The following is a 23,225-nucleotide window of genomic DNA, read 5'->3' as shown; positions in this document are numbered from 1 at the left end:
GACTTGTGTTTGCATTTTCCTGACAAAAATGAAAATAGGGACTAAAGCAGGAGCCTGATTAAAAATGCTGATTCAGACTGAGTACCTCTTATGTGCCAGGGATTGTGCTAGGTTCTGTGAGTAATACAAATATGGCTAAGACACAGGCCCTATGTCTAGCAGGTTGTACTTGTTAGGAAGAATAAGCCATTTGCATGATTAAACACTTGTTCATTCAACATGTGTATTGAGTACCTACTGTGTGTCAGTTGGGGCTGTGCTGGGGGTAGAACAAAGCATCCACAGGACATGGATGGGACACAGTTCTGTGGTGGAGGCCATCATCCTATAATAATTGTGCAAATAATGCCAATAACTAATGCAACTGAATAATCACAAGCTTTAGGAAGTGCCACAATGTACACGATGCTGCAAGGGTATGTCACAGGGGTCCTTACCTAGTGTGGCATATCACAGAAGGCTTCCCGGTGGAGGTGTTTGGATTGCAAACAGAAAGCTTATATAGGAGCTCAATAGCAGAGAGAAACTTAAAAGTTTCCCAGGTCAGGGTGATAGCACGTGCAGCTGGAGCTCCGAGTGTTCAAGTGTAAGGTGTGGAGGAAGAGGATGAAGGGTGAGCAGGCGGAAGAGTGTATGCACAGCCTTGATGGCTCCAGTAAGGCATTTGGACTCCCTACAAACAGAAGTCACAGAGCAGTAGGAAGCATTGTGAGCTTTAGGAGAGGAACCAAGAGTGTTCTAATGTAGTCAGTGTAGTTGAAAGCAAAACTGAGAAACTCATTTGGGGTTTATGCACGACGCGGGGATTACATTTAAGCAGCAGTTGTTCTGAACAGAAGGCGGCTTCTAATTGCAGTTGTTCAGCATCGAACCCACATTCAAACTTGCAATTATTTCCCTGTTAAAAGAGCTGACGGTTCTCTCTTCTGCAGGGAGGCAGTCTCAAGGGATCCCTAATCCCAGGGACTTGGCTTACACCTGGGTCCCCTGAGTATCAGACCACATTCCCACGAAGCTGTTCCTGTTGGTGGGCCACAGAGACAGACAGGACGTGGGGCACAGAATAGAGATGGGCTGATGAGGAGGAAGGGCATCTCAGCAAGGACTCTGGATGCTTCCAGAGCAGCTGAGTGAAAGAAGCCCATGACACAGCTTAGCAAAATCAGTGTCTCGCCTTCCACACAGGGCCGGCACACAGCATTGACAGTTGCCGTGAATTGAGGAATTGAGTGCTATTATGATCCCTGCTTCCCTATCCCCTTAAAGATGAAACCAAAAGAGAGAGGTAAAAGAACCCTCAAAGTCACATGTCAAATCAAGAACAGAGCTTGCATTTGAAGCCAGCCTCGTCTGAGTCCAAAGCACATTATCTTAACCTCTCTACCACTTTAGGTCGCAGGTGGGCTGGGAATTTTCTGGGAGAGGCAGTGGCCGTTTAAGCCCCAAGTATCTATTGAGTGACTCAGAAAGAAGAGCAGGAACTGTAGTTACACAGACTCTTCCCTTATCAGCTATGTGTCTTTGGGCAATTTGCTTACCCTCTCTAGGCCTCATTTGTAGGATGAGCTATTATCACTGATAATAGAGTTGTCACATTTATTGGAATGTGCCAGGCTCTATTCTCAGACCTTTACACACAGTAACTCATTTAGCCTCACAGCAGCCCTCTGGGAAAGGTGCTGTTATTACCCCCATTTTATCAAAGGAGGAAACTGAGGCCCAGAGAGGTTATAGAACATGCACAACATCACACAGCTAGGGAGAGGTCCAGCCTGGCTCCTGAGCATCTTAGGCTGTTTGATCAAATGATATGCTTCACACACAGTTCTTGACACAGAATGCCATACACACAGTGAAAGCCAATACATAAGGACATCCACGAATGCTGTTTAACCTCCCTGGGTCTCAGTTTCCTTTCCACAAAATGGGATGGTAACAGTTAACAATTTATTGGGATTTTACAATTGTCTCATTTAACATCCTCCTTCGATGAGGCTGTTATCCCCATTCTATAGATGGGAAAACCGAGGCTCAGGAAGGTGGAGTAAATCATTCAAGGACCTGCATTTAATAAAATATAGAGCAAGATCTCAAATGCTGGGCTGCCTGTATCTAGAACCCATACTCTTAGTCTCTGTAGTGTAGTGATTCTCTAGCCCGTGACCTCTTTCTTTGCAGATACTTGTCTCCAAGACTATCTCAGGACTGCCCTAGGCATTCCTGGTTCCACTGAGTTGGTCCACATCCCTGTAATCAGCCTGCCCAGTGCTCTGTGCTTCAACTATCCCATTTCTGCATAAATGGCCCATGATGTCATGCGGGTCACTGACAACTTCTCTCTCAGGAACCCTGAAGAAATCCTGAGCAGATTGGATAAAAAGCCCTTGTCAGACATCCTAATTTTAGTGTTCTCCCTCGTGATTCCATTCAGGAAGTATTTATTTAACACTTCACTTGTTTTGCCATTCTCCCTGACTTCATCTTGCAAAAGCTCCTGTAATAACCCATGTCTCCTTCACCAGCCCCATGCTGTTCTCGTCCTTGGAAAAACTTGCGTGCTGTGTTCAGCATCTCGAGCCAGAAAAATGTCCAAGTTTCATCGTGCATCACTAATGTTCTCCTTTATCTCCATGCTGCATCTCCTAGAATTTTTGCAGAGACCTCTGTATGTCCTGCCTTCCCTGGTCTCATTAGGTCTCTTTCAGACATTGTTGCATATGTGCAAATGGACATTTTTCATGCTGTAAGTTTCCTTGCAAGGGCACAGCGATGAAGTGCTATTTCTTTCCCAGGCTGGTTTTTACCATCCCTCTCCAGCTTCTATTTTCAAAAATCTCCCCTTGCATGGCAGCACAGGCAGGTGGGCTGTTCTCTCCTGAGTGGCAGTTACCCTCTGGTGTCAGATGCCATCCGTGCACCACGGATGGGCTTGGAGGCTATAGTTCACCTCACTCATGATGTGAGGTTGAAATTCTCATTGTGTTGGGGGAGGGGGTGCAGTTCTATTGCTCATGCTTGTGTTTTGATTCAGTGAATTGGTAACTCTATTAAACATTCTTGATACAGAACCTATTAATTTTCATGGCTTTTGAGATGAATAGAGGAGAAAGCTTATCTTGATTGTACAGATGTATGCCAAAGTCTTTGGTTTTATATATTTATTTTTATCTGGAAAGAAAATACGGTCGAGGCACCAGAAAGGGATAGAGGTTGGGTTGGTTGGAATTTGGTCTTTAAAAAAAAAACAGGGGTAAAATTATTATAAAATTAACCATTTTGAAGTGAACAATTCTGTGGCATTTAGTGCATTCACAGTAATGCACAACTATCACCTCTATCTCACTCCAGAGCACATTAATCTTCCCAAACAAAACCCTGTATCCACAAAGTGTTATTCCCTTTCCCCCTCTCCTCTCAGCCCCTTGAAACCACTAACCTACTTTCTGTCCCTACAGATTTCATACCAGTGGAATAGTACAATGTGAGGCCTTTTATATCTGGCTTATTTCACTTAGTTTGTTTTCATGGTTCACCTGGGTTGCAGCATGAATCAGAACCTCATGCCTTGTTATGGCTGAATCCTATTCTGTTGCATGGATCGACCACATTTTGTTTATTCATTTGTCCCTTGATGGACATTTGGATTGTTTCTATCTTTTGGCTATGTTTGGGGTTTTTAAACTTTGCAGACATTGTCCCAGATCCATGCACTTAGCTGTTATTTTCTTTGTGAATATCCTAGGTCTTGATTCACTTGCTTCTCTTTTGAGAGAGCATTTAGAGTTATAGGAGGTGCCACAGTAAATGAGAACTACATGATCTCATGGTGGGGAATCTGGCACCGCTACTTGCGGATGTCCTGCCGCCCAGTGGGCTGACCTTGACTCCAGAAAAGACAGCCCACTCCAGGACAAAGACAACATTTACTCAGGGCTTAGACCGGTGGTTCACAGCCTACCTGTACACTGTCATCACCTGGGGAGATTTAAGAATTATCAAAGCTCTTGCTTCACTTCCAGGGAATCTGGCATGATTTGTACGGGGTCGAGTCCTGGCATTTTTTGTTTGTGTGTTGAGTGGGTTAAATAGAGGCCGTCAAAACATATGTCCAAGTTTTAACCCCCAGCAGGAGCTGGGAAAGAAAACTGAAAAGGTGTGTGACATGCCCCGCTGGTTGCTTATCTTAACAGGCATGACAAAGCTGCTTTAGTCTAAAACATTGTTCAGAAGCGGCGGGATAGCCTAAAGAATGGGAGAAAATATTTGCAAATGATATATCCAATAAGGCACTTGTACCCACAATATATAAAGAACTCTTAAAGCTCAATTATTAAGAGACAACCCAATTTAAAAATGGGTAAAAGATCTGAATAGGCAATTCTCCAAGATAGATATACAAATGGCCAACAAGGACATGAAAAGATTCTGGACATTGTTAGTCATCAAGGAAATGCAAATCAAAACCACAATCCAGTATCTCCTTAAAGCCACTAGAGTGGCTAGAATAAAAAATACAGGTAATAACAAGTGTTGATGAGAATGTGGAGGAATTGGGACCCTCACACACTGCTGGTAGTAATACAAAATGGTACAGGCTCTGTGGAAAACAGTGTGGTGTCTCCTTGAACAATCACACATACAGTTACCACAGGACTGACAATTTCTACATTCTGAGAAACTGCTAGGTGTATACCCAATAGAATAGAAAACACACGTTCACACAAAAATGTTTACATAAATGTTTATAGCAGCATGATTCATGATAACAAAAAGTCAGAAACAATCCGAATGTCCCTGAACAGAGCAGTGGATAAACAAAATGTAGTCTATCCATATAATATTTTTCAGCCATTTTTTAAAAAGGACCAAAGGGCTGCTATGTGCTATAACTTAGATCAACCTTGACAGTATTATGCCAGTCACAAAAGACGGCATCTTGTGTGATTGCATTTATGTGAAATGTCCAGAATAGGTTAATTGATGGAGACAGCAGATTAGTGGTCATCTAGGGCTGGAGTGGGGTATAGAGGGGTAGAGGTGATAATTAAATGGAATTTTTTTTAAGATGTTGAAATATTCTAAAAATGCCTATGGTGACAGTTGCTTGTCTCAGAATACGCTAAAAACCACTGGTTTGTACACCTGGAATGAATGGTATGTGAGTTTTATCTCAATAAAACTGTTAAAAAGTGAGCTGAAATTGGGGCACAGAGCCCAAGCCCTCTCCAGCTTCTGCCCCTTAACTAGCTGTGTGATCCTACATTGAAGCACATGGTAACTGCTCAGTTAACTGTGGTTTTGCTTTTCTGGCATTATATTTTAGGAGGTCCAGGCATTTCCTCTGTTCCTGCATCAGGGTTAGCATTGCCAGATGTGGTCTGCTCAGTGTCCTCATGACCAAGTGGCATATCTAAGGACTGTAGTCTTCAGTGTATCCCCACACAAACAATGGGCAACATTCTGCAGTGTTCCAGTGACATGGGAGGCTGGAAGGTGTTTAAGTGGGAATGACATGAACCAATTTATACTTGAAGACAATCCCAGTGGTATGGAATAGAGGTTTGGGGGGGGGGCAGTAATGGAGTCAGGGAGGCCTTGGTGGAAGCCACTGCAGTGAAAGTGATCTGAATTCAGGCACGAGCACCGGGGATGCAGCTCATAGGTGGCAGCATCTCATAGATAGGGCAGTAGAGCTTGGTAGCTGATTTGATGGACAGGTGGGAATACAGGGCTGGCTTTTGCAGAAATAGAGAGAAGAGGGTTAGGGGCCACTTGGATATAGCTGGAAAACTTAAGATTACATGAGGACAGAGGTCAGGTGAGGCTGGGGCCAGGGTGGTACATGTGGGGTGGGGTGAGGAGAAACAACTGACTCCTGATGAGAGAGGTCCAAAAGATGGGCTTCCCCAGTCTCCTGGGTCCTGGTCTGCCAGTGAGAAGCTGCTGGCTCCATTCTGTGACCTCTTCATGGGTGGGTTTATGTGTGCGGTGGTGGCAGAGAGAATAGGAATGTGCCAAGGAAATGCCTCATTCACCCACAGGGTTTGCGAGAGGAAGTCTTGTATGTGCTGCAATCTCCTGCCTGAAGTCCTGGGGTTTGTGTGATGCCTTCTCCGCCACAGGGCCAGGAACACTGAGAAGCAGTGTGGTCTAGGGGATGGCACAGTGGCTTTGGATGCAGGGATTCTAGGCTTCACACCTGGAACTGCCTTCTTGTTTAAGTTGTGCAACCTTAAGTGAGTCACTTAACCTCCCTGAGTCCAGTTTACTTGTCCATTAGTTGAGGATGGTAGCTCCCTCTTTCTAGAAACAGGTAACATCATTACTTCCATCTTCTGGATGAAGGAATTCAGGGATTAGGATTTCAGTATATTGTCCAAAGTCACGTGGCTCCCAAGTGGAAGAAAGATGGTTTGGATGCTGGAAGTCAGACTCCCTGTCTCTTGATAAAGAGTAGCTGCATGAACTTGGCCACCTAGGCCAGTTCTCCAGGGTGTCTAAACTTTGAAAAAGTCCACAAAGGACTGGACTGAAGAGTCCTGTAAGATCAGTCTCCCTCATTTTACTTATTTTACAGACTCTGAGGCTCAGGGAGGTTAAGTAACTTTCCCAGAGTCACACAGAAAATCCTCCAGAGTCCTGCCTTGAACCCAATTGTACCTGACCCTCATTGTGACCCTTCTTCTACTTTCTGGCCCCAGCCTGCAGAGGGTCATTTTGCTGAATCCTGTTAACCCTGTCCTTTCCAAGTTCATACTCTCACCATTGGGCCATGGGGCCAGGGTCTCCCCTGGTGCTGCCCGGACCAATGTGAAACCCGGTTTTCCGTAGCTGCATATTGATGCCTTAGTCAACAGCCTAGTGTTTCAGAGGAGCCTGCATGTTACAAAAAAGGGCAGCAGGTGTTATTTGGGCTAAATTGACCTTGAAATTGATTTCTTTATTTTATGACTTACTGAGAGGAGATTAATACTTTTTTTTTTCCTGCAGTCTGAAACAATTTACATGGTAATAGAAGGCATAGTCAGTCAAATAAATTGCTGGAAGTGGTCGTGTTCCAAGGGAAAAAAAAAAATACAGAGCTTACTCACATTGATTTCTTTGCCCTGGGGAGAAGCAGAGATTTTAACATCTGGGAATAGGGAGCTAAATTTTCTCTCTCATTTTAAAAGCTGAGGACTGAAGAGCTTAATCTGACATTTACACGGAATTCTCTAAGTTGGGGGAAACGAGGGAGCTGAGTTCCTTGCTGAAGGTTAATGGGCATTTTCTCAGAAGGACTCTGCGTGGTTTGATCTGGGGGTGGCAGGTAGGTACCAGACGACATTTTCAAAAGATGGGCCTTGGGAAGTTGGCTGCCTCACTGCCTTGCTGCTTGGCACTAGCAGGGAATGGTGGTAGTGGGAGGCTGGTGATGTAAACTCTACCCAGGCCCAGGTGGAGTTGCCAAGGAACATGTGAGTGGAGACCCTGCTTCCAGATTTCTGTGCTTTGCCATGCGGCTGTCCTACCCCGAGGTGGAATTTGATGTCAGCTGGTGCATCAGTATGCATGGATGGCTAGCGTTTCTGACTGTGTTGGGATGGGTTTGAGACTGCACCTCTCGGCTCAGCAGGAAAATTCAGTGCTCCGTTAGTACTGCCTGCCTTGGGAACACAAGGGGGCAAGTGTAGTTGGTGTGCCACATACTCGAATTTCCAAGTAAAAACCTTTAAAGCATTCCTCTTAATGCCAGCATTTCTGCATTCAGACCACACTGAGAGGGCTCTTGTCCTCCAAAGCAACTCCAAATCATTTACCACATAGCGTGAGGTGAATTTTTTTTCAGAAAATGTCAAGAAATGAATCTTTACCCAAAGGGCTCTGCTAGTATTGTCATATGTTATTCCATTAAATTATTTTCTTTTTAAAATAAAAATTTTAAGGTAGAGTAAAAATTTTTCATTAAAAATACATGCCCAGGATGTACAAGAGTCAGAAGCACAAAATCCCCACTTCCCTACGATTTTATTCTGCTCAGCCAACTAACTCCTATCTCCAAAATTAGCCATTTATTTTTACCAGTTTCTTATCTATCTTCCAGAGATTTCAGTGCATACACTATATATGCATATAATCTTAAAACAAAGAACAGATTGTGGCATACTATATGAGCCACTCCGCATTTCACTGTTTTTCTCTATCATTCCATAGCTAGCTGCCTCATTATCTTTACTGAGGATTTCTGGATGCACCATGACTGATTTAGTTGGTCTCTGAATAATGGAAATTTATGTTGCTCCCAATATTTTGTAATTAAAAAAAAAATGCTTCAGTGCATATCCTTGGTATTGGTCATTTTCCATGTGTGCAGATATTCCATAGCAGAAATTCCAAGAAATGGAATTGGCAGTTCAAATATTACCAAGTTTTAAAATGTTGACCAATGTGTACTTGCACCGTGTATTAGAATANTTTAAAATGTTGACCAATGTGTACTTGCACCGTGTATTAGAATACATGGTTCTCCACGCTCTGACCAGCTCGCTACCTGACTCAACCTTCATCTTTGCCAATCTCAGTAAAAAAATAATACATAGCCTTAATTTGCATTTCTTTTATAATGGGTGAAGTCAAGGATCTTTTAATGTGTGCAATAGACGTTTGCATCACCATCTGCTTTGTGAGCTGTGCATCTCCCTTGCTCGTATTTTTCCTTCGACTTCCTTTGGTGTTTTCTTCTTATTTGAGGGAGCTCTTTATAAATGTAGGAAAGTACCCCTTTGTTCAGTGAGTTATATTTTTTTTTCATCTTGTCTTTGTTTTGTACTTTATGGTCTTATTTTTCACACAGAAAACTATTTGAAATTTTTTATTCATTTTTTATGGTTTTTGNGCTCTTTATAAATGTAGGAAAGTACCCCTTTGTTCAGTGAGTTATATTTTTTTTTCATCTTGTCTTTGTTTTATACTTTATGGTCTTATTTTTCACACAGAAAACTTTATTTGAAATTTTTATTCATTTTTTATGGTTTTTATTTTTAAAAACTGTGCTATCTTTTTATTTAAGTATTTATTTATATGACTGAGAGAGAGAGCACAAGCAGGGGGAGCAGCAGAAGAAGGCTCCCTGCTGACCAGACTGACACAGGGCTCAATCCCAGGACCCTGGGATCGTGAGCTGAGCCNTTAAGTATTTATTTATATGACTGAGAGAGAGAGCACAAGCAGGGGGAGCAGCAGAAGAAGGCTCCCTGCTGAGCAGGGAGACCAGACTGACACAGGGCTCAATCCCAGGACCCTGGGATCGTGAGCTGAGCTGACGACAGATGCTTAACCAACTGAGCTAGTCAGGCACCCCTTTTTGTGGCTTTTAGCTATGGGTCATAATTAGAAAGGTCTTCAGCAACAGAGATGATAAAAATCTACACGATTTGGTTATGTTAGGTCCTCCAGTTGGTTCACACACTGGGGAGTTACTCTGATTTTTTGCCTTGGCGAATGCAGCCTCCACGGCATGGTGGAGATGCCTGTTGTCTGTGATTACCTAGAGGCCATGATCTGGCCTCGTAGGCTCTTCAGGCTGCCCCATTTCTCTGAGCATACAGACTTCTTGAGGAGTGTCACACCCCTGTAGTCAGGACATTTTTGGGTATAGTGGGCCCAAGAAGCTTGGCAGACATTTAAAGAGCTGACCCCACCTGTCTTTCCCAACTGGGGTCCCTGCAGGTCTTACTAGTTTCATCCATGGGAACCTCCCATGCCCCCAGCCCACACCACAATTTCTGTTCCTTAGCTGTGGTCTTGGCCTTCTGTTAATCTGAAGGATAAAGGTCATTTTTATGCAAAGAATGTGACGTTCTAATGCTGTCTATCACGTTGTTTGGGAGCTCACACCAGTTCACACCAAATCCCCTAGAGGATGATGCTGGATGGCTCTGTGGGGCTCTCTTGTTTGGTCATTGTTTAAACAGGCTCAGTCCTCACTGTTGGTGATCCGTGTCTCAGCTTTTGAAATTTGTAAACCAAAACACAGGAGGACAAGAATTCCAAGGGCAGAATAGTGGACTTCCAAGGACAGGGATGAGGCTCAGGGAAGGGGTCAGCTATACTTGGGACAAAGGGAAAAGAGGTGGGCAGCAACTTTGGGCTGCTTAGGGTGGTGCTAGTCTGTGACCTGGGAAGGGGAGATTGTCAGATCTTCTCTTTCCTAATGAAAAATTTTCATTACACTGGACCAGCTTGAGTCAAAAGATGTGGAGGTTTATTGTAAGGACTCAGGGAGACAAGTGAGGCTTTCTGGAAACCAGAGCAATGTCAGACAACCACTACGTCTCCTCTGTTTGAGAGATATTATCTTTTATCTGTTTCTGGCTTAGATCCTACATATGTGCTTGTCACTGTGTTGAAGGTAAGGTTGGAAACAGGCACAGGGGTGGAGCTAGCTGCTTTGTTCAGGATAATACAAGGACCGTGTTAAAAGGGTGAGGGCTGCTAATCCAAATGGGTGTGTGCACAATTACAGGATATGGAAAGGTCTAAAGGTGTCAGAAAAAGCCTTCTGAAGAGAGGGGACTGAGTTGGTGCCATCCCCACCTCTCAGGGGTGAAGGCTTCCGACTAATTAACATAAGGTGGAAGTACCATGAGGAGGGAGAGTCAGCTAAGTAGGAGCCTGGGCTGCTGGCTGGTGGGAGGGGTGGGAAGTGAGGAAGGGGCAAAGAGAAGGATGGAAGTCTTTACCAGGGGCAGCTGGATAGGAGTTCCTCTGGTGACAAGGTTCCCATGTAAGGTCATATTCGAGTGTCTTTCCATATTTGAATCTCCTTCCAGGCCCCAGGACTCTTATCCTTGTGGTAGGAATGGCTCACCTGGGGCCTCCCTTCTCCTTTGTTCTGATCAGCTTCCTCTGGAAGGCTTAGTTTTGGCTTGACCCAAACTTCACCTTCCCAGGGTAGTGCTTGCTATGAAGCCAATACTGGGTTTGAGTACAAGTGCTCAAAGACCGTCTCCATGTGTCTTGGTCCCTATTCCTGAGAGAGAATCCGTCGTTGATGCTGCTTGGGGCAGGTATGCATCACTAGACCAGGTGGAAGTAGGCACAGTCGTGGGGCTGGGTCCCTTTCAAAGAGACCACCAGTCAGTGGACAGGCACCCCAGAGGATCTGTAACACTAGACCTTGTCAGTTGGGTGAGATCTGCTGTGGGCCTGAACTTCTCATTCAAGCGTAGTTTTTAGTTGGCTCTTATATAAAATGGGGCCAAGAAGGAAGGGAGATAAAACAGTGATTCTGAAGCCAAAGACATTTATCAAAGGAGAATTAGTGCATCTGTCTGCAAAATCATGCCTTTGGCAACATGTTTCTCCTTCTCTCCCCTCCCAGGCTGCTGCTTTAGGCAGTCACTAGAAGGGGGGCTGTGATTTGTGCTTATATCCCTCCCTCCCTCCTTCAATTCATTAATTGTTTCAGTAAACTGAGAGGGTAGCTTGGGGATGGGGAACCATCCTCCACGTAGAGAAAGGAGGGTTACAGGCACAATTTTGATCTTCTGGTCACCGGATTTTTCCATGACCAGTGTCTATGGCAAAACTGCAGAAAAGGGAAATACCAAGAGGTGTTTGTCTTGTTGGTGTAAGTGGACTATGACAGAACTCCATGCGTGGTTCCGAGTAACTTGTGGCTAGTGCCAGAGAGTAGCCAGCTTCTTCATTCTGTTTCTCTCTCTTCTGTCTTCTTCCTCTGTCTCTTTGATCTCTAGGTCTCTGTCTGTATCTCTGCCTCCCTCGCTTGTGCGTGAACGCACATACAACTTTGTCTCTGCCCAGGAGGTTTAAGAGGTGACTCCAGGTCAAACCCCAGTGACTTTCAGTTAATGACAATTTGGAGCTTTAGCCACTGCTGCCACTTTTGAGGTGGGGGCAGCTCCCCAGAGTCGGATGTTGACTGACTGTCACAGGCTCTCGTGTGCTGTGCTTCATGGAGAAGTGGATAAAGGCATCAGAGGGAGAATACAACAGCACGACGAAGATCTGTCTGTTCACATCGGGGCCCAAGCCCTGGCTCTCCTGCACCCCTGCTGGGGTATTTTGGACAAGTTCTCAGCCTCTTTGTGCTTCTGTGACTGTATCATCGGGCTGAGATTGAGACCTACTTAGAATATCCTTGTGAGGGTTAAAGCACAAAGTGCACAAAGAGCACGAAGTGCCCAGCAGTGCATGTGCTCCGGGGGCGGGAGCTCTTGCTGGGCGGGAGCAGTGGAAGGTCAGCCTGCGCTCACCAAAGGGCAGCTAGGGTGGAGCATGCACACTCAGAGAAGAGTCTAGACCAGTGCTGCCTAATAGAGATGTCAGGAGGGCCACACATGTAATTTAAAATTATCTACTAGCCACATTAAAAAGTAAAAAGTAACAGATGAAATTAATTGTAATAATACATTTCATTTCAAATATTCATAGTATATGTATTTTAATATAAAACTTTATTTTTGTTATTACATATCATTTTACATTGCTTATGTAATCAATATAAAATACTAAATATATATTAGTATGAATGTGATTTTGCAATCACTTTATTTTTTTCACAAGTGCCTTCAAAATCCACCAAGTAATGTGTACTTACAGCACATTTCAGCTCAGATTAGTCCTGTGTGCCTTAGTGGTTGCCATATGGGGCAGTGCAGGTCTAGACCCCTCCAGGTGGGGGGCAAAGAGAGGGAGAGAAAGTCCTGTGAGTAAATGTGGCAAGAGACTAGGGGTCATGCTAAACCGGGTTACTCCAAATTGGAACTTTGTCTTCAACGTGGATTCCCCCACCTGTTTTTGTTTTTACCAGGACTACAAATGTGAGAACCCCACCCTCCTCTCCAGTGCCAGGAGCACTCCAGAAGACTCAGTAAGTGGAAGCATTTTGCTGAACGGATTAGATTTAGAAATCGCTTTTGCATCCTTTTCAGCCTCCTTGGTCTCCATCATCAATCACCAGGACTGGTTTTTACCTGAAACTGATCTTGCTGGAGGAGTAACTGGGTTTGAGGGGAATAAATGTTTCTGGGCACCAGCAGAATTTCTATTAGGAAGCATGTGGGGCCAGAGTTGCAGCCTATGGTACATGATATGAAAGCTGAGCACCTCCCTCTGAAAAGGGCAGGGCCTACTTGGGGGACAGGTCTGGGGGAGCAGCGACTGGTAGAGGGGACTTGGGCTAGTCTCTTGGCTTCTTGATGTGGAGACGGACCCCATGGTGGTGGGGAAAATGGAAGGAAGTTTAACATCAATGGATTGTTCCCATGGTAGAGACAGGAATGCTTATGAGTGCCTTGAAGCCCCACATCATGGTGTGGGATTTGGGTCATCAGGGCAAAGGACTGTGGACAGTGCTAGATGTGGATCCCTATGCCCCCTGCATGTGTCATCCAGGTGTACAGGGACAGGGACACTCCCTGCACTTACAGTTCCAGAAACACCCTGCTCGTCCTCTCTGGGATGTGGGGACTGTGTGGTACAGTCCTTAAGTGTGTTCTGTTTATTTATAACTGGTGACCGTGAGATGATTTCAAGGGACACATAGACCTTTGTTGTTGCTTTGTGTTAGTCATGATGTGTTTGGTCTCAAGATTATCTTTATAGCAAGCGATACTGACTTTCCATTTATGGTAGCGATATGAAATTTTTTTTGAAAATATTTTTTAAAGATGTGCGTTGCCTTAGAAAAGAGTATAGGTGAAAAGTTTGGAGGTAATATGTAGATATGGCAAGACATTTGTGGTCGTGATAAGAGAATGGCTGAGAGCAAATTCTTTTCTCAAAAGATGCTCATGTGACCGTGGGCAGCATCCATGTGTGTGCCTGTGTTTGGTGTGCTCCCAATCTATGCTGATACTTGGTGCAAACTGGACACTTGAAGGACCCACTCCTTGGCCTCTGTCTCTTCCTCCAAAATGACTTTTGAAGCTGGGTTTTTATCATAAACTCATTGCTGAATCACCTGAAAGAAGTGTTCACCTGTGATGCCAAATGAAGGAGGAAGAAGATGAAAAATGGTGAGTAGTGACAGTCACACTACTGGCTTTCTTTTCCCACTTATCTGACTAAGTGTTTCCTCTCAGTGTTGAGTCAGTCCCCTCAATGACCCCATCAGGTAAGTGCTGTTTCTATCTTCATTTTGTGGATGAGGAAACTAAAATTCAAGTAAAGCATGTGGCCACAGTCACACACACAGTCTGGGCTCCCCCTCTGGTCGACTGTGTCACTGGGGCACAGTCCATAACTACGCAGCACGTCTGTGCAATAGTCTCTCCATTTTGTAGATGGGGAAATGATTCATGGATCAGGAAAGTGGATTTTATGTCTTGGCACATGGAAAAGTACCCTGGGCCTTAGTGGTTTAAAAGGACAAACATTATCCCACAGTTTCTGTCAGTCAGGAACCTGGGCGTGGCTTAGATAGGTGGTTCTGGCTCAAGGTCTCTCAGGAACTGGCGCTGTCTTCATTCGAAGGCTTGAGCCGGGCTGGGGGATCTATTTCCAGGCTGGTGCACTTATGCTGTTCCCGGCAGGTGGCTTCAGCTCCTCCTATGTGGACCTCTCCACAAACCTGCTTGAGTGTCCTCCTGACATGGCTCTCTAGGAGAGAGAGAGCAAGGCAGAAACCATGATGCCTTTTATGACCTCTCTTGAGAATTCATGTGCTGTCATCTCTGCCATATTCTGTCCCTCATGCAAACGAACCCTGATAAAATTGTGGCAGAGGGCTACACATGAATGTAGATACCCAGAGGAAGGATTGTTGGGACCCATTTTGGAGGCTGGGTAGCACACTTTTCATAATCTTTGAATAACCATGTCTTGTAGTTGCGCACAGGATTCTTGTAACCTCACACCAAGTCCATGAAAAGTAACCCTAAAGATACCAAACCCATTTTGCTGGTGGGAAAATGAAGCATGGAACAGGGAAGTGACTCACCAGAGTCTTGAAGTTGCCCTTGCTGTGCAGGAGCTTTTAAAGAGAAGGTTGGAAAAGTAGGGAGAAAACCCTCCACTTTAATGCTCATTGTCCACAATGGGGCCAAAGGTGGCTTGAGATCTCTCCATTTGTCAGGATCTTGGAAGAGCATTCCATTGATTTTCAGCTTTCTTGGATTGGGTTAGCTATTCCCTGGCCCTGAGCCCCGCCTCATTAAAGCTGATGGGTTCTCTCTACTGGAAGCAAAGATGTTGTCCTGTTAGTTTCCCCACCGAAAGCTGAGAAACTTTAGAGGTTTTCTGAGGTCAACAACCCTAACCCCCTCCTTCTTCTCCACCTCTGACCTTCACAGTGCTGCCAGTCTGTGTCCTTCGGGCTGGAATCCATGGGTCAACTTCCCAGCCTAACATGTCATAGATAGAAGCAGTCATTTTTGTGACTTCTGTTGGTGGCAGCATGCGATGACCAACAATTCTGGATGGCAGCCTGTCTCACAGGCTTCAAAGTGTAAAACATATTCACTCTTTGATGCAGTAATCACACTTGTGGGAATTTACACCTTAGGGATGAATGGAAGAGTATGAGAAGCTGTGTTTGTGTATTTGTTGAGGGATGATTGTATTAGCAAAAAAAAAAAATAATAATAAAGATGCAGCCTCAATATCCATCAATAAGGAATTGTTTAAGTAAATTACATGCATCCATAAAGTCCAATCCAAGATGCTGCTAGAATTTCATGGTGAGGATTTATGTTTATGGACTTGGAAAGATGCTCATGACATACTGTTGAGTGAGAAACACAGCATATATCATATGATTCCAATTATGTGCAATTATACTCATATATCTCCCTTTCTATGAATGCAGAGAGAGGTGTCAGAAAGGCAGATGGGGCATTCAACTAAATTGGTGGTTTTACATTTTTCTTTGGACTCTTCCAGTCTTATTTATTTTTTACAGTGAGTGGTTATTCTCCTTGATAGTAGTAGTAATAATAATAATGTTGGTAATGACTATTTATAAAATTAAGCAGTGAGTCTTGGGCTGTTAAGTGAGGGTACCCAGGACAGCTGATGGGATTTTATTAAATTTTTATTCTTAATTGTCGTAGAAATGCCACAGTCCCCTTGGAAGAGTGAAAATGAGGCTCACAAGACTGAAGCAGGGTCTGGAGGTAGACTTTTTTGGTCCTTGTCTGCTCCAGGGGCCAGAAAGCCTTAGGTCTTGGCATCTTACCACCATTTCCACTCACTACCCTGCCCTATGCTGCCACCCAGCTCCCCCAGTTCTGATCTCTGGCTTTCCACTTGGGTACCACCTCCCAGAAAAGGTCCTTTGCTGGATACAGCAGGTGCCATTCTCTGGCATCCAGGATCCAGGACATAATAACAATGAGAGCCAGCATTATTGGGCACCTAGGAAGTACCTGGCATTGTGCTGAGTGTTTCAAATACATTATCTCCTTACAACCCAGAGTAGCCTGATGAAGGAGGAACTGTTCCTATGCCCATTTCTGCAGGTAAGGGACAGGCTCAGAATCTCATAGGTAATGAGTGGTGTTTCTGGGACTCAATCTGGTATTGACTGTTTCCTGAGCTGCGTTGCACCTAGGATAAGGCCACCCGGTTTTGTTTAGTGGTCCAAGGAATATTTCTGGAAACATCTTAGATGTGAGGTTGATTCTGGAATCAGCAGGTAAGGTGAAAATGATACTTGGTCAAAATTACCTGTTAAAGATAACTAGAGGATGCCAGGTTGGAGGCCTTTCTACCCCTTGATACACCTTAGACAGCCACCCTTTCTTTGAATATTAGAACAAATTGAGGTCTTTGCTTAGGTGCCACATGAAATGGTTGTGTTGAGGTGACATGGTGGAGGCATGACATACACCTGTCTTTAAATATTGGGGTCATCTGTGACCAAATGGTCACATGATGGGGGACACTTAGGAAATGAAGCCAAGTGAGAAACTTGCAGACTCACACTCCATTCTAGGGTTCACTCTGGAGCAAATGTGTCCTAAAGTGGATGGAGGTGACCCTGCCCCAGCATGAAGAACACTGCTGCTCTCATGTTTTCTTTCTTGATTCTCCTGGAGACCTAGTACAGTTAAGTGGCAGAGCCCAAGTTTCTACTTTGGTCTGCTTCATTCCAGAGCTGTATTTCCTAACCTTTGTACTCTTCTGTAGCGGAAATACACTGTATTCACTTTCTTTTGCTGCACAAAAAATTGCCAGAAACTTAGTTTAAAGCAATACCTATTTATTATTTCAGCTAACAAGTGTCAAGGGTCTGGGAATGTTGGCTGGGTCCTGTGCTCAGGCTCTCACAGGCTGCAGTCAAGGTGTCAGCCAGGGCTGGGGTCTCATCTGGAGCTTGGGTCCCCTTCTGAGCTCAAGTGGTTGTTGGAAGAATTCAGTTCCTTGCAGTTGTAGGATGGAGGTCCTCTGCTCATAGAAGCTGCTTGCAATTCCCTGCCATATAGCCATCTTCATAGGCAGTTTGCATCCTGGCAGCTTACTTTCTCAAGGCCAGCCGGAGAGTCTCTCCTGGGTGTGCTAGGAAGATGGAGTCTTACATATATATGTCCTAATATAATCACACGTGTAGCATTCCATCACATTTTCTGTCGGTTAGAGGTAAGTCACAGGTCCTGCCCTTACTCTAGTGGAGGGATGATTTATGGCATAAACCTGGGTCTGTCCACCCCAGATACTTGCTCATGAAAATCTTGAGACAAATCGACTTTCTCCTTGTCTTGGGAACAAGTGCTCTGCTCCATCTTTCCGGCCAGCATCCTCCTCTTCCTCTCCTGGTAAAGGGCTCATAGCTCCCCAACGCGCCAGCCCCCATAGCAGTGTGGGACTCTCCAGCCTTTCTGACCCCCCAGTCATCTGGATGTCCTCCTCCCCATGTCTATTCTGTGGGACACTCCCTGCTGCAGCCTCAATAGCAAATGAATATTTAATGGAATGCTGCCACCTTTTGGAATTTAGCAAAAGTGATCCCTGTTGTTTAGAGGGATGGATGTGAAGATCTAGGAAGAAAACACCATCCTGTTCCCTTGTACACAGCCCCGCGCATGCACATGCAATCACCCAGCCTTTATTTCTGCTGGTGATTGACTAAGATTTGATGCCAGATTCTGGAAGAAAAAAAAAAGGAAAGGAGCCAGTTTCTTCTTGAGGCAGGTTTGTTCGTCATTTATGCTCTGGTTCGTAATCACTGTGAGTGCTGACAGGCCTGTGCTGTTTCACACTCCAAGAGGCAGCAGAATGTATGAGCGGGAGCCTTGGTGCATTGGGCTGGATTTCGTCCCTGGTTTTGCCTCCAGCCCTCCAAGGATTTCAGCTTCCTTATTGACCTTCCAAATGTAGGTCTACAAGGCTCTTTCAGTTCTCAATCCCCTGATCCCAGGTTGTGATGTCTATAACCAGGTATGGGAAATAGGGAACACCACATTTATAGATGCCAGTCAAATAGGAAAGGTGCTAAGGCCATTTGTGTGCTCAGAAGGAGACATTGGCATTGTTAATTATTAATGATTAGTAATTAGGGGACAGTGGCAGCATGGGTGCCATCCCAATGCCAGGTATCTCATGGGGACTCAGAGCAGCCAACACAGAGCTGCCTCTTGCCCTGCCCCCCCAATGCTTCCCTTCGTGTGTATTCAAGGGCAGTTGCTATTCTTCCATCCCCCAGCATCCTTTGCATTTCTGTAGCTTACTCCCAGTTTGAAGTCAGCAAAGTTTGTCCAGTCTCCCCTTGGCATATGCCTAGCAGACCCGCTACTCTGATTCACACCTTTGTTGTGGCACATCTAGATTATATAACCGGCTCTGACCAGTCCTCTGCTTTGGCTTTTCCCTCTTGAATTGATCAGCCTCACATGCTTGACCATGACTCTCCTTGTGAGCATGCTTCACTAGCTCCATGTGATGTGAGAATAGAGCGCAAACCCCTCTGATTGCAAACTTGGCGTTTGGCCCCCATCTTACCACTCCTCTAGTCTTGGTCCTCCTGTTGCCGCGCACCATATTCCCTGACTGTGGACGCTTGCACAGGTTATTCCGTCTGCTTGACTCTCTTCCCCCCCGCCTGCCCAGATCTAACTAAGTTCCTAACCATCCATCAAGATCTATTGGAAAAGCCTTGTTCAAAAATTCTTCCTAAGTCTCCTCATTGCTTTGAGTTTCTCCATCCACTGGATGCCCTCTGCCCTCCATTCCTCCTTTCCTCCCTCACCTCCTCCTTCTTCACTTCCCCTTGTCATCTATCCCTCTCTTCACTCCCCTCCCCTTAAATCCTGTTGCAGTCATTTTTAAGAGTCAAAAGATAAAAAAATGAATAGACTCAGACTCTCCCCTTAAAGGGCTTGCAGTGAATTAGGGAATGAAAACAATGAATAAAAAGAAACCCATAATTGAGGCATAATCGGATTGCTTCTTAGTGGAGACAGAATACAAAATTCAGTGGTGGCACAAATAGGTGGTCAGAGAAGGCTCCATGGAGGAAGTGACACTTAGAGTTTTGATGGGCAAGGGGGGGATCCTAAACACCAGTTGCGGGGGCCAGGGGTTCTCGGTAGAAGGACCACCATGGGCATGGACTTCAGTCTGACTCAGATTCTAGAGGAGAGGATGTTGAAGAAACAGGCATGCCTCAGTGCTCCATGATGGGCAGGAGATGAGTTTTTGATGTGATTGGTGTGGGGCCACAGAAGGGTTTTAAGCTGGTGATTGTCTCAATCTGATTTGCATTTTAGAAAGATCTCCCTGGGACCTGACTTAGGAGCTGAGTGACTGGAGGAAGCCTTGGTCCCTCTTGGGCATGTTTCACTCCTCCACCCCACCGGAGCAGGCCTCCAGAGCAGAGGGGTCACCAGCTTGGCGCTCAGGCTTCTAGGCACGCTCTGCTTCTCATCGCTAATATGCCTTTCTATAGCGTCTGCTCGGCAGAAAACCAAGTGTGTGGACGAGATAACAGCATTAAGAGCAGGAGGACAAAGCTGATACTCGGGGCAGTGAGACATGGAGGCTTAAATTCTTTCCCTTCAAAATGTCGCACATGATTTTTGGCCACGTGATCCTGATTAAAGCAAGCCAGGCTTGCCAGGATGAAATGCTAAGTGGTGCTTGCGACCTCGGGCATAGGGAGTGCAGAGGTCTGCTGCTCTGATGAGCATCCCTGCCATTTCTCCCCACTGCTTTCTGCCAGATAAAAGAGGGAAATCTATTTAGCGATTTTCCAAATCCCTGAGGATGGTTGTGCCCCCTGGAGACACAGTGATACTGACAGGTTTCCAATGTTAGATCCAACTTCAGGTTGGGATTGAGGATCTTGTCTTCCCCCCACCTCCTGAAGGAGTGTCTCCATACAAGGGGTACTCAATAAATACTTGTTAACAAAATTAAAGAGTGTGTGAAAGAATCAGTCTTATTGATTTGGAGCACCCCAAAAGGCTTCTTTGTGCTTCTTCCAAAGTCAGTACTTCCTCTCCCCAGCTACCCTCCTCACTTTTATCACCAAAGATTGATTTTTGCTTGTTCATGAACTTGGTGTAGACCCCAGCGGTAAAAGTCCATCTGCCTTCTTCTCTTCAGCAGCATCCCCAGGATGTCCAGCTATGTTGCTGCATGTATCAGTAGTTGCTCCTTTTTAAATTGTTGAATTTAAATTTTTGAGTCCTATTTCATTGATGATATCATCATTCTCTGGAATCACTGATGAGCATTTGAGTTGTTTTCAGTTTGGGGTACGTGTACTGTTGTACCCATTCTTTGGTGAACAAATGCACCCATTTCTCTTGGGACTGTGCCAGGGAATGTATTTGTTTGGTCACATGATAGACACATGTTTAATTTTAGTAGATGCTACCCCAAAATTTTCCAAAGCAGTTGTGCAAATTACCACTCCCACAACCAGTGAATATCAGTCTCTGTTGCATGCCCTTTAAATGTATATATTGTGAGTTGTCACAACACCCCAGAGGGGCAGGTGTGGTTATTGCTACCCCCAGTTCAGAGGGGCACACCGAGTGTTCGCTAACTCAGCGAAGNGGCACACCGAGTGTTCGCTAACTCAGCGAAGGCCGTGTAGGTAGTCCGTGATGGTGGGGGCCTGAAGCAGGGGTGCCTGCAGGATGGCAGCAGGTCTTTGGCACCATATACCGTGGATTCTGAGCAAGCAGCTCTGCCATGGAGATGCCAGAGGGCAATGCACTGGAGTGTTTAGGTGAACCTCACTTTTGAACTAGAATGCACACATTGATCCCGAGCTCTGCCGCTTCCTTCTTGTGTAAGCCCGGGCAAGCATCTGGACCTCTCTGTGCCACACTTTTCATGTTTGTAAAATGGAATTGATAATCAGGTTGTTGTGAGGATTAAATGAATTAACATAGGTAGAGCCTTAGGGGGTGGGCACTAAGGAAAGGTTAACTCATTAGTATTTCAACTCTGCCCAGTTTGAGTGCTGGATTTAGCTCCTTGGGGACGAGGGCTGCCTCTCAGCCAGCTCTAATAGTTGTCAGATAGGCTACATGATTCTCCCCCCTTCCCCTACCCTCAGAAGGTTGCTGGCTCTCCTGATTAAATCTGGAATCTAATTTTGAGCCCCAATCATTGGTTTCACAAAGCCTGCTGGGGTGCAGCCTGACTGGTCCCTTCTGAAATGAGTCTCTGCTCTTTACTGCCCCTAATAAGAAATTCGGTCTGTTTGCTCAGGGTTTTACCCTTTATAGAAATGGTCAGATTCCTTTCTTCTCTGCATCTCCACTCCGTAAATCCATGCCAAATATTGATGTTTGATAACTACAAATATCACACATAGCTTTTAATCAAGAGAGACGGAGGGAAGATAAGGGGAGTAAATACGTCTCTGTAAGGTAGTTCAATATTCTCAGTAACGATTTTGCTGAAATAAAATGAGTGGAGGGGAGGGGCTAGGGCTCTGTGATGTGTATTAAGATGGGCTGGACCACCTGGAACATGCTGGACCATGCCTGGGCCCGCACTCCCAGCCCATGGTCTGGAAACCTATAAACTACCAAGACTGAAACAGGAAGAAATAGATTTTTTAAATAGGCCAATTAACTATGAAGAAATTGAGTCAGTGGATTTAATTTAGATGTTCGTTGCCTGGATCAGTAGATGCTATCTCATGTTACAGAAAGGAGAGATGTATTATAAATGTGAGTTTCCAATATGCCATCAGTCTATACCATTACCAGCAAAATACACTGAGTCAAATTCTGCCCTCTGTTGTCGCTTGTCTGAGATGGGAGTAGAATGTGAATGCCTGCCATCGCCCACTCTAGAGAGAAGTCAGCCTGCTGGAGGCTGAGGGGAGGTCAGCCTCTAGACTTTTGGCCATCGATGTTGTATTTCCCTCATGTGGGGACAAAGGGCAATAGTATGATCCTGGAAGGTTCGTAGGTGTCAAGCATTGAGAGATATTTGACCAAGGTTACTCCAGGCCAGAGCTTGGTCAAACCAAGTGAGACCTCATGATCCAAATCCCAACCCCATCCGCAAGGGGACCCCAACAGCTCACTGCTACCCCAGCACCATCCTAGTGCCTGTGTGTTATAGGAGCTCAGACCATTCTACTGGAATGAGTGAATGAATGAATGAATGAATTGGTGGACCTGCTTCTCTACAGCATCATTGTTGCTGTGTTGTTTGGCTTCTACTTTGGCATTTTTCATCTTCAGTAACCTTTTGCTTTGTATTTTGATGATCTCAACTCTTTCTAATTGATAAAAATGATCAATCTCAGAAACCATTGTCAACAAATACTAGTGATCCACCCACCCATGCACCCATCCATCCACCCATCCGTTTATCCACTCATTGACCCGTACACCCATCCTTCAATCCATCCGTTCATTCATCCATCAAATATTGTGCACCCACCATGTGCTGTGCACTCACCATGTGCCATGACCCCATGTAACTGCTGAGGCTGTAGTAGTAAGCCAAGACACACCTGGCTTATCCTCCTAGAGCCTACAGTCCAGTGGGGAGACAGAGATTAAGCATACTAGAGAATATCTGTAAACAGAGATGAGTGCTCCATAAGGAGGAACATGGCTCTGGGACAGCCTGTTACAATGAAACCTGGCCCAGATGGTGGGTACGTCTGAGGTTTCCCCAGGAGGAGACTTATGAGCTGAGGTCTCATGGCACGGGCGTGGAGTAGAGGATTCCAGACAGGTTTGGTGGGGGGGGGCGTTGGATTTTCAATGCAACTTTCATCTTTCTGGTTTTCCTGCCTGAGTCCA

General features: G+C 45.2%; 1 protein-coding gene across 12 annotated transcripts in view; it reads left to right on the top strand.

Moving 5' to 3' along the window:
* The window catches only part of RBFOX1 (RNA binding fox-1 homolog 1), a 2,017,010-nt gene that overhangs the window by 252,356 nt on the left and 1,741,429 nt on the right, over positions 1 to 23,225 (top strand). For all 12 annotated transcript variants that reach the window (XM_034670396.1, XM_034670397.1, XM_034670388.1 and 9 more), the window contains exon 3: positions 12,815 to 12,874. In XM_034670396.1, coding sequence (XP_034526287.1) covers positions 12,815 to 12,874 — 60 coding nt within the window. The remainder of the gene's footprint in view (positions 1 to 12,814; positions 12,875 to 23,225) is intronic.

Source organism: Ailuropoda melanoleuca, chromosome 10 (assembly GCF_002007445.2).
Source record: "Ailuropoda melanoleuca isolate Jingjing chromosome 10, ASM200744v2, whole genome shotgun sequence".
Lineage (NCBI taxonomy): Eukaryota > Metazoa > Chordata > Mammalia > Carnivora > Ursidae > Ailuropoda > Ailuropoda melanoleuca.
The sequence above is the reverse complement of the archived record's forward strand: the minus strand, read 5'-3'. Positions and strand labels throughout refer to the sequence as shown.